The sequence below is a fragment of the Empidonax traillii genome, unplaced genomic scaffold, assembly GCF_003031625.1.
Source record: "Empidonax traillii isolate 1590-97213 ecotype Southwest subspecies unplaced genomic scaffold, ASM303162v1 scaffold1868:size53829, whole genome shotgun sequence".
Taxonomy (NCBI): domain Eukaryota; kingdom Metazoa; phylum Chordata; class Aves; order Passeriformes; family Tyrannidae; genus Empidonax; species Empidonax traillii.
In genome coordinates, this window is record NW_020957061.1 from 33,650 (window position 1) to 44,351 (window position 10,702).

Below are 10,702 nucleotides of genomic sequence, written 5' to 3' on the forward strand. Positions count from 1 at the left end.
TTCATTAGCAACCTGGCCTTCCTGGAAATCTGCTTTACATCCTCCACAAGCATTAAATTGTTTGCCATCCTGAGTTCTGATCAAAAAACCATCTCCCTGAGCAGCTGCTTTGCCCAATCCTATTTCTATTTTGCCCTGGGTGGCACAGAGTTTGGCCTGCTCGTTGTCATGTCCTTTGACCGCTGTGTTACCATCTGCCAACCCCTGCACTACGCTGCCACCATGCAGCCTCAGCTCTGCCTCGGTCTGGTTGTTGCTGCCTGGGTCATCGGCTTCACCCTCCTGAGCTGCCATTCGCTCTTCCTGTCTCAGCTGTCCTTCTGTGGCTCCAACAGGATCCCCCATTTTCTTTGTGACAACTCCCCCTTATTCCAGCTGTCCTGCTCTGACACCAGCCTGCTTTGGAAAATAGACTCTGTTGTCTTATCATGTGCCTTGTTGGGTTCCTTAGGTTTAACTCTGGCATTTTACACCTGCATCCTTTTCTGTATTCTGCAGCTTCCAGCAGACTCTGGGAGGAAGAAAAAAGCTTTTACTACCTGTTCTTCCCATCTCATCACCTTATCCATTGCATATGGGAGCTGCATTGCTCTCTATACGTGTCCTTCAACAGATGCTTCCTTAAAGACCAACAGAATTGTAGCTTTGGTGAACACAGTGCTGTACCCATTCTTAAATCCATTCATCTACAGCCTTAGGAACAAGGCTGTGATACTGGCACTGAACAAATGCATTGCCAGGACAAGAGCAAAGCTCTTCCCCTAATCATTTCTGGACAGAAATCCCAAGGATCTACTCCCACATGTTAAACAATACCAGGGCATATGTTTGTAACCTCCAAATGTGGAGGCCTCGGGAGATTTATGCTCTTGTCAGCTCGTGTCAGGTTAAGTGATAAGAAGCTCATCTGCACACCCAGATGGGGCACTAACAGTGGTAGGAGGAGTAACAGGGCAGTTAATGCTCTGCCCTGGCTGCTCCATCCCTGCAGAGCCATCAGCTCACCAGGAATCCATCTCCAAACAGAGAGAGCACAGAGGAACAGTGACAAGGGACAACCCAAATTATGGGCTCCTGAGAAAGCGACACCATGTCCCAGCCCCTTCCAGGGCTGCCCTGGCAGAGCCATCAGCCCTGTTGTCCAGGTTTGAAAGCCCTAAGGCACTGAGAGCAGATCACCATTTGAACTGGGGGGATTGTTGCCTTGGAGTGTTGGACACATTCTGGGATGCAGGGGAAGAGCAGTTTTGGACAGCACAGGGCTTGAGGGAAGTTGAGGGGTGTCCCCAACCAGTGCAGTCTGTTCTGTCTTCTCATTAAACTGAATTTCTAACTCCTGTGTGAGCCAATTTGTCTCTGCAAGAGCTGGTGAGCGTGGGGGTGTGAGTGCAGCAACTGCAGGAGGACCAGGGCATCAAACACCCCCATGTCAACAGTGCTGGCAATGGAGCGAGTGGAGCGATTGGACTGCAGGGTCGGGGGGTGTGTGATTGTGGAGGTGTCCTGGGTGGGAGTGGAAGGCTTAGACAAAGCCTTTAAAGAAGCTCAACTGCTGGTGAGTCACGAGGTACAGAAAGGATCCCCTGGTTTTCTAAATTCCTTCTCAGAGAGGAGCCTGAGTGTGGCTGGATCCAATCTTAGCCTCGGGCTGTGCCAACAGTTTAAATTACAGGAATTCCAGAGGTGTAATTAAATCACTTTGTCTCGCAGGTTTTAATGATGGCAGATCAGAGGTATTTATATAAAATGAATTGTTTATTATGACAAATGAACCGACAAGTGAAAACAGATGAAAAATCTTAATCAGAATGATTTACTACAGGGTGAAAAGACTAAAAACCTACTAGTAGGGTATAATGTAGCATAAAGTAGTACAGTGCACTGTATCAAAGCAATTCTATCAAAACCAGCCAAAGAATCAAGCATTAAGAAGAGATTGATATAAACCACCATAGGAGAGAGCAGGCAGATCTCTCACTTAACCCCAGGGGAGGGATCAGGAAGAGCATCTGTGGATCTGTGAGAGTTTGGGCTGCTTTTCTTTCTAAAAGGAGCATCACTCCAGCTAGAGGGAGACCCCTGGACAATCTGTTTGCTATTGGAAGTCCCATCATTTGAATGCTTTCATTGGAATGAGTGGGAAACGGAGAACAAATCCAGCAGTTCCTGCTGTTTGTTCTCAGTGTCACAGCCTGCGTTGGCTTTCAGGGTGAACTTCTCTTCCAAGGCTCAGGTGGCATTTGCTCTAGGTGTGTTCTGTTGGAGTGGCCCTTGGGAAAAGGGACTTTGGTCTCTTTGCTTTCTTTTATCATTGTTAGTTGAAGGCCCTGTTAGGACAGCTGGCTAATCCAGGGGTAAATAACCACGCTGCAATCCTTGAAACATTGTCCTATAAATATAAAAAAGATAAACCATTTCATGATTTTCACTTTGGAGGTTCTTATTCTGTTGCAGCTTTACCTGCAGCAGATTTATTGTTCACTGCACTGTCCAGGACAGTTGGTTCCTCTGTCTGGAGTTGTTTTATTACCATACAGGGAATTTGGGAGTCTCCTCCCAGAGCTTCCACAAACATGTTGGGAGACAAAAGTCCTTCCCCCTTCTTCTTGAGCAGCTCCTTCTCTCACATCTGGACATACACCCAGTTTTCTGTCTGCTGAGGATAAACTTGAACATCCAAGGTTATTAGAGAAGCTAAAATCACAAACTTATACAATGGCAAGGGTAGTTCAGAATGTGGGAAATATCCATGGGGAACTGATCCTGTGTTGGTGCCCATTAGAGTCCAGATTCAGTCAGGATAATGGTCCTCGAGTGTCCATCAGTCACAGGTACAGGGTCCCTTTGGTTCCAGAAGTCCCCACAGTGTCACAATCAAACCCTTTTATTCCATGAGGTTCCACAGCATCCCAGTTGCCCTGATGACCCCAGGAGGTTCCACAGTTTCCCAGGGTTCCTTTGGTTCCATGAGGTTCCACAGTGTCACAAGGGCCCCTTGATTCCAAGAAGCCCTGCAATGTCATAGCGGTCCCTTGATTCCATGAGGTTCCACAATGTCCTGGGGTTCCTTTATCTCCATGAAGTTCCACAGGATCACAGGGTGCCTTTGGTTCCATGAGGCCCCACAGTGTCACAATGGCCTCTTGGTTCCACAGGGCTCTGCAGCTGAAATACTGAGGCCTGAACAACATCCCCTGAGCCAAAGTTGGCCTCTGGATGAACCTTCCAACTTAACATTCTATTTCTCTGTGTATCCACTCAGGAGCTAAAACTGTGTATGAGCATCAGTGAAATCTGTAGTGGGATAGGGCTGTGTATCTGTGTAAGATATATTTGTATCTACTCATTGGTGGAAAATATTTGTATTCGTTCATTAATAAAATACGCACGATTGTGAAATGTGTGAAATATGAATGTATTTATCTTTCCGTATTTAGATCCCGGTCAAGGCCATGGCAGTCGATGTCTGGCCTTGTTTGGCAGCGGGTGATATCACGGTTCGGCGTTTCTGGATCATGTCAGACCAGCAGGTCTGCAGCTGCAGTTTCTCTCATTGTGCCCGGTGGTGTATCAGCTGAGCTCAGGGGTCAAATCACACAGAGACACCAGCTGTGGTTGCTAAGGCTGATCTAACTTTATTTTACAAAATGGAGGGTTTTTATAGGCAGATAAGGAAGGTTCTGGAAAAAGGGAGTAGGTATATGTAAACTTGGACAGGGCATTGGATAGGATTTAAGATTGATATACTTAATAGAGGGAATACATGCATCTTTAGATAATTAGTAAGTTCTTAATTGGGAAAACTAACTGCCTCTGACTGAACTTTGGCCAATCCGAGAAACCTGCTCTCCCCCATAAGAGAGAAAGCTCACAATCTAACAGTCTGTATGTCTGATGCTGTCTGGCCTATATTACCAGAAATCATTTCTTTCCACCTTCTAAACTCCTCATCCTCGTCCAGGTTACTCCCAAAAGGGTGGTGCACGTTGAGTCCCTTGTTTTGCCCCTTAGGCCCTGGCCAGGCTTGGGGTGGAGAAATTACACCCTTTTTCCTTAGAGTTGGTGTCTGTGTGTCTTGTGCTGACCCTCTTCCCCTGGAGAAACAGGATCCAGTGTGACACTGCAAGGGCTCATGGAACCCAAGCAATTTTGGGACAAGGTGGAATCTGGTGGAATCAAGGGGCCATGGTGACATTTCCGAACCTCAGGGAATCAAGGGGCCACTGGGACTCTGCAGGGCGTTATGGAAGCAAAAGAACTCAGGGACTCTATGGAAACTCATGGAACCAAGGAACCATTGTGACATTGATGGGCCTCATGGAACCAAAGGAACTCTGAGATATTTTGGAACCTTTTGGAATCAAGGGCCCATTGTGACACTGCAGGGCCTCATGGAAGCAAAGGAAAACTGGGACACTGCAGAACCTCATGGAAGTAAAGGGCCATTTTGATATGGTAGGGCCTTATGGAACCAAAGGAGCCCTGAGACACTTCAGAAACTCGTGGAATATAAGAAAGATATTGAGCCATTAGAGAGTTTCAAAAGGAGGCAACAAAGATGGGGAGAAGGGCCTTGAGAAGTGAAGAGGGTCAGCACAAGACACACAGACACCAACTCTAAGGAACAAGGGTGTAATTTCTCCACCCAAAGCCTGGCCAGGGCCTAAGGGACAAACCAAGGGACTCAGTGTGCACCACCTGCTGCCAAACAAGGCCAGACATCAACTGCCATGGCCTTGACTGGGATCTAAACACGGAAAGATAAATACATTCACATTTCACACATTTCACAATCGTGCGTATTTTATTAATGAGAAGACAGAACAGACTGCACTGGTTGGGGTCCTCCCCTCAACTTCCCTCAAGCCCTGTGCTATCCAAAACTGCTTTTCCCCTGCATCCCAGAATGTGTCCAACACTCCAAGGCAACAATCCCCCCAGTTCAAATGGTGATCTGCTCTCAGTTGCCTTAGGGCTTTCAAACCTGGACAACAGGGCTGATGGCTCTGCCAGGGCAGCCCTGGAAGGGGTTGGGACATGGTGTCGCTTTCTCAGGAGCCCATAATTTGGGTTGTCCCTTGCCACTGTTCCTCTGTGCTCTCTCTGTTTGGAGATGGATTCCTGGTGAGCTGATGGCTCTGCAGGGATGGAGCAGCCAGGGCAGAGCATTAACTGCCCTGTTACTCCTCCTACCACTGTTAGTGCCCCATCTGGGTGTGCAGATGAGCTTCTTATCACTTAACCTGACACGAGCTGACAAGAGCATAAATCTCCCAAGGCCTCCACATTTGGAGGTTACAAACATATGCCCTGGTATTGTTTAACATGTGGGAGTAGATCCTTGGGATTTCTGTCCAGAAATGCATCATGATTAGGGGAAGAGCTTTGCTCTTGTCCTGGCAATGCATTTGTTCAGTGCCCCCTTGCCCAAGTCCACCTCTGGAAGTCACTGGGCATCCTATGTCCACAAAAACCTCCAAACCACCAAGATTCAGCCCCCAAAAAACACTCCCAGGAGCTCCTCCTCTCTAGCCTCTCCACTTCGGGGTTCTGGGGGTCCCTCCTGTCCGGAATGCTGGGGGTCCCACATGTACTAGGGGATCCCTCCTCTCTGGGGACTGTGACATCTCCAGGTACCCCACTCTGGGCTCCCCCATTTGGGGTTCCGAGGTTCCCCCCTCTCCAGGGTGCTACTTTAGGAATGTTGGGACTTTCAGGGGTCCCCTCTCCCCTGAGTCTCTGTTTTTGGGTTCCGGGGGTCCCACGGGTCCCCCCCCTCCCCTCCTGAGTTCTCCCTCTCTGGTCTGCTGGGAGTCCCAGGAATCCCGGGGGTCCTCCCTCTCTGGGCTCCCACTTCTTGTCCCAGAGCTTCCCCCCCTTTCCCAGGGGGTCCCCCAGCTCCGGGATCGCCCCGCTCCGCTCTCCCCACTCCGGGGGTCCCGGGGGTTTCTCCCCCCCCCCCCCCCCCCCCCCCCCCCCCCCCCCCCCCCCCCCCCCCCCCCCCCCCCCCCCCCCCCCCCCCCCCCCGCCCCCCCCCCCCCCCCCCCCCCCCCCCCGGGGGCCCCGGGGGTTCCCCCCCCCCCCCCCCCCCCCGGCTGTCCCGAGGACTCCCCAAACCCGCTGTGTCGTGTCCGTCCGTCTGTACCGGCCCAGCCCCCTGATCCAGCAACACCGACCCCCACCCGCATCCCGGGAACCCCCCACGGCACCCCCAAAAAAACACCTCCCAGGGACCCCCAACATCCCCCCAAGGAGCATCTGCGGCTCAGCTTTGACCCAAACATTCACCCTCCTACCCCCCAGGGAAAAAAAACCAGAGACACTCCCAAGATATTTGGGGCGAGCTCCCTGTCCCAGGTCACCTGGGGGATGCGACTGGGGAGGGGGGCGATGGTCCTGCCCTTCCTCCTCCCCCGATTCCTCCTCCCCCGATTCCTCCTCCCCCGATCCCTCCTCCCCCGATCCCTCCCCTCCTTCCTCCCCCCCTTCCTCCTCCCCTTCCTCCTCCTCCAGTTCCTCCCGCACGGCCGAGGCGCTCTCGGTGAGCGGGGAGGGGGGACACGATGGGAAAGGGGTGGGGAGAGGGGGAAAAAGACCGGCTGGGACCCCCGAACTGAGCGAGAAAGGGGGTGGGTCACCCCCAAAAGGGAGCCTGGGGGGGAGGGGCGAGCCGGGGTTTGGGGGGGAAGGGAGTGGGAGAAGGGGGGATAAGGGGAGGTGGGACAGCGGGAAAGGGGTTCCCTCGGGGTCCTTTGGTGTCCCCATCCCTTGGGCCCTGGAGAGAGGGGGGAAAAACCTTTCCCTGCCATCCCCCCTGAACATCCCTGACTCGGCTCCAGCTGTTTCCTCCGCTCCTGTAACCAGGGGGATCGTTTGGATCTCTGAAGACTCCGAAATGAGTCGCAAATGTCCCTTTGGTGGGGGGAGGGGAACTTGGGAGATGTTTTTGGGCGTGCCGGGGTGGGGTCCAGGTTCCCCCCCCTACCCCTCCGCGCTTTGGTGTCCCTGAGTCAAGCCCTTCATTGGCAGCTCGGAAAGGGGGGACCCCTGGGACGCCGAAACGGGGAGCCCCGGAGAGGGGGGGACCCTTGGGACCCCCCACAGCCTGGAGAGGGGAGACCCCTGGGGCACCAAAGGAGGGATCCCAGAGAGGGGAGACCCCCAGGATTCCCGGCATCCCCAGCAGTCTGAAGATGGGAGTTCCCTTGGGACCCCAAAACAGGGAGCCCTGGAGAGGGGAGACCCCCAGGACCCCCAGCAGTCTGGAGAAGGGGGATCCCTGGGACACCAAAGTCGGGATCCCAGAGAGGGGAGACCCCCAGGATTCACAGCAGCCTGGAGAGGGGAGACCCCTGGGACCCCCAAAACCCCCAGTGTCCATAAACGGGGGTCCCCAGAGAGGAGGGACCCCTGACAGCCTGGAGAGGGGGGGACTCCCAGAACCCCAAAGTGGAGACACCAGAGAGGGGGGGAACTCTTTGAAAAGGCTTTATTTCACTGAATCTCAAACTCTTGGAGTTTTTCAGGGGACAAATCTTGGTGTTTTGGGGCTAAATCTTGGTATTTTGGGATTTTTTGGGGGATGAACCTTCATATTCTGAAGGGTTTTTGATGAGTGTTGATGGTTTGAAGGGGGTTTTAGCTGAATCATAACGTTTTGGGATTTTTGGGGCTGTGACTTTGTGTTTTGGGGATATTTGCTGGGCTGAATCTTGGTGTTTTGAAGGTTTTTGTGGGCACAGGATGCCCAGTGACTTCTAAGGATGGGCTTGGGCAGGAGGAACCTCCAACCCAACCTGCTCACACCTTGTTTTCCCCTCCCCCGTCCTTGTTCCTTCCTATCCTTCCTTCCTTCTTTCCTTTCCTTTCCTTGCTCCTTTTCCTTCCTTTTTCCTTTTCCTTCTTTCTCCTTTTTCCTCCCCTCCTTCTTCCTTCTGCTTTTTCCTTGCTCTCCCTGTTCCTTCTCCTTCTTCCTTCCTTCTCCTTCCTTTCTCTTCTTACTCCGTTTTCTTCCTGTTCCTTCCTCTCCTTCTTCCTTTTGCTTCTTTCTTCCTCTCCTTGCACCTTCCTCTCCTCCTTCCTTCTCCTTTCTCATTCCTTTTTTGTTCCTCCCTCTCCTCCTTCCCCTCCTTGCTCCTTTCCCTCCTCGCTCCCTCCTCAACTTGTTCCTTCCTCTCCCTCATTCCGTCTCCTCATTCCCTCTTCTCCTTCCTCCCTCTCCTCCTCCTTCCTCCCCCAGAGGAACAACCTGAGGACAAATCCTCCCAGCAGGACCCCATGGAAGGGGCTGTTTCAAAGGGCTCCACGGCCCAGGAAGGCAGCGGGGAGGAAGAGCCGCAACCATTCCCTGTGGGAAAGGGCTCCGGGGAGGAAACACCCCTGGGGCGCTGGGAAAGCGGCTGGAGCTTCAGCCAGAGCTCCGACCTGGCGGTCCCCGAGCAGCTTCCCGGCGAGGAGAAGCCCTTCCCGTGCCTGGAATGCGGGAAGAGCTTCAGCTGGAGGTCCCACCTGCTCCGCCACCAGAAGGTCCACACGGGGGAACGGCCCTACCCATGCGGGGAGTGCGGGAAGAGCTTCAGCCAGAGCTCTGACCTGCTGGTCCACCAGCGCCTCCACACCGGGGAACGGCCCTACAAGTGCCTGGAATGTGGCAGGAGCTTCAGCAAGAGCTCCAGCCTGACCTACCACCGGCGCTCCCACACCGGGGAACGGCCCTACGAGTGCTTGGACTGCGGGAAGAGCTTCGGGCAGAGCTCCCACCTGCTCGCCCACCACCGGCTGCACACGGGGGAACGGCCCTACGAGTGCCCGGAGTGCGGGAGGAGCTTCAGCCGCAGCTTCAGCCTCGTCCTCCACCGGCGCCTCCACAGCGGGGAGCGGCCCCATGGGTGCCCCGAGTGCGGGAAGGGCTTTCGGAGCGGCTCCGACCTCCTCCTGCACCGGCGGATGCACCGGGGGGAGAGGCCCTTCCGCTGCCTCCACTGTGGGAAGGGCTTCGCCCGCAGCTCCGACCTCCTCAAGCACCAGCACATCCACACCGGGGAGAGGCCCTACAGGTGCCTGAGGTGCGGGAAGAGCTTCAACCAGAGCTCTGCCCTGGCCTCCCACCGGCGGACCCACCGGTGAGGGAAGCACGAGGGAGCTTCGGCCGCTGCTCCCACCCCGTCACCCGTCGGGTGATCCACGTTGGATGATCCACAGGGACCCACGTCGGGCACAGACCTGGCGGGTAAAGGCCTGTTGGCCAATGTTTCTGGTGGCCCATGTTCCTTGGAACCCACTGTGGGGGTGTTTTTTTTCTCCACCAGCCCTCACTGTGATCTGAGAAATGCTCATCAGGCCTCGGATTTGATGAACAGCCCCTTGGGCTGAGCTGCTCTTGGGCTGCTCAGAAACCCTCCCTGCTCCCAGGGGCTGGTGCTGTCTGAGCAGCTCCTGCTCTTCTCAACCCACAGCCCTGGAAACTTCATTTTTCTCACCCGAAGAACAAACCCAGTGGGATTGTATTCTTGTTCTCCGACTTCCAGAGCAGTCCCTGGCCTGAACTGGGGCCAGGATGGACGATTCCTGTCCCCAAGTGCCTTGTCCAGCCTCTTTGTGCCCGTGTGGGTGTGAATCTGCCACGGAAAACATCCTGGGAATGCTGCTCTCTCTCTCTCCTGGGTTCCTCAGCCCTGTGAATCTGTCAGGCACTCAGGCCTGTGAGTGAGTGAGTTGCTGCTGTGGGGTGGTAAATTCTGTGTGAACGCCCTGCCTGTTGTTTAACTTCAGCTGCCAGTGAAGTGTTGCCACGGGAAGTGCTCTTGGGCCTCTGGGAATAAACTGGTGACCAAGTCCAGGCTCAGTTTAGCACCAGTTTGGGGTGTCAGGACCTGCCCAGCACTGGGGATGGGCCATGTGGGGGGAACTGGGGCCGGACTGGTGGGACTGGTGGTGCTGGGAACCCCCCCAAGGTGTGGGTGAGGGGAACTTGGGGGAGTGGGAAGGGGAGACATGGTGGGAAAGGGGGGGAAAAGAGGGAGTGGGACACCCACAGTGAGGGTGACAGGGGTGGGACGACCCCCCCAAACCAAGATCTGAGTGTTTTGGAGGTTTTTGTGGGCACAGGATGCCCAGTGACTTCTGGGGATGGGCTTGGGCAGGGGGAACCCCCCAGCCCAACCTGCTCACACCTTGTTTTTGCCCCCCATCCTTCTTCCTTCCTATCCTTCCTTCCTTTCCTTTCCTTGTTCCTTTTCCTTCCTTCTTCCTTTTCTTTCTTTCTCCTTTCTCCTGCCTCTCCTTCTTCCTTCTGGTTTATTCCTTGCTCTCCCTGTTCCTTCTCCTTCTTCCTTCCTCTCCTTCCTTCTCCTTCGTGCAAGGCCCCTGTTTGGAAAGCCCTCAGTGGGAAATTAAGAAGAGCAGGGGGCTTGGATGTTGTTGTGCTGCTTTGGGGACTGAACGAAGCTGAAACCAGCCTGACTCATCAATCCCTGAGCCAAAACATCCTGGCAGCGAGGGAATATTTGGCAAATATTGTAAAATACCTGGAAATGAAGGAACAAACAAGTCAGACCACTGAGAACTTCTCCAGAGCTGCTGGGCTGGCACAGCCTGGACACACCTGAGTGTCCCAGATTTTAAGGGCAGGGTCTCCTGACATTGTCCCTTCTTGGGAATTGGTGCTTCCCAGTGCACTATATTACAGTGCTTGTCACAGCTC

General features: G+C 54.1%; 2 protein-coding genes across 2 annotated transcripts; both read left to right on the forward strand.

The window, feature by feature from the left end:
- Positions 1 to 6: 6 nt before the first annotated feature.
- LOC114071147 (olfactory receptor 49-like) lies at positions 7 to 765 on the forward strand (the record flags this gene model as incomplete). The annotated part of the gene is made up of 1 exon (XM_027908851.1): positions 7 to 765. A coding segment is annotated over one exon (759 nt), but the record flags the coding sequence as incomplete, so codon positions are not given.
- A 7,512-nt stretch (positions 766 to 8,277) lies between these two features.
- Positions 8,278 to 9,126, forward strand: LOC114071146 (zinc finger protein 239-like). The gene has a single exon (XM_027908850.1). The coding sequence runs from the start codon at positions 8,278 to 8,280 to the stop codon at positions 9,124 to 9,126; it is 849 nt and encodes a 282-aa protein (XP_027764651.1).
- Positions 9,127 to 10,702: the final 1,576 nt, after the last annotated feature.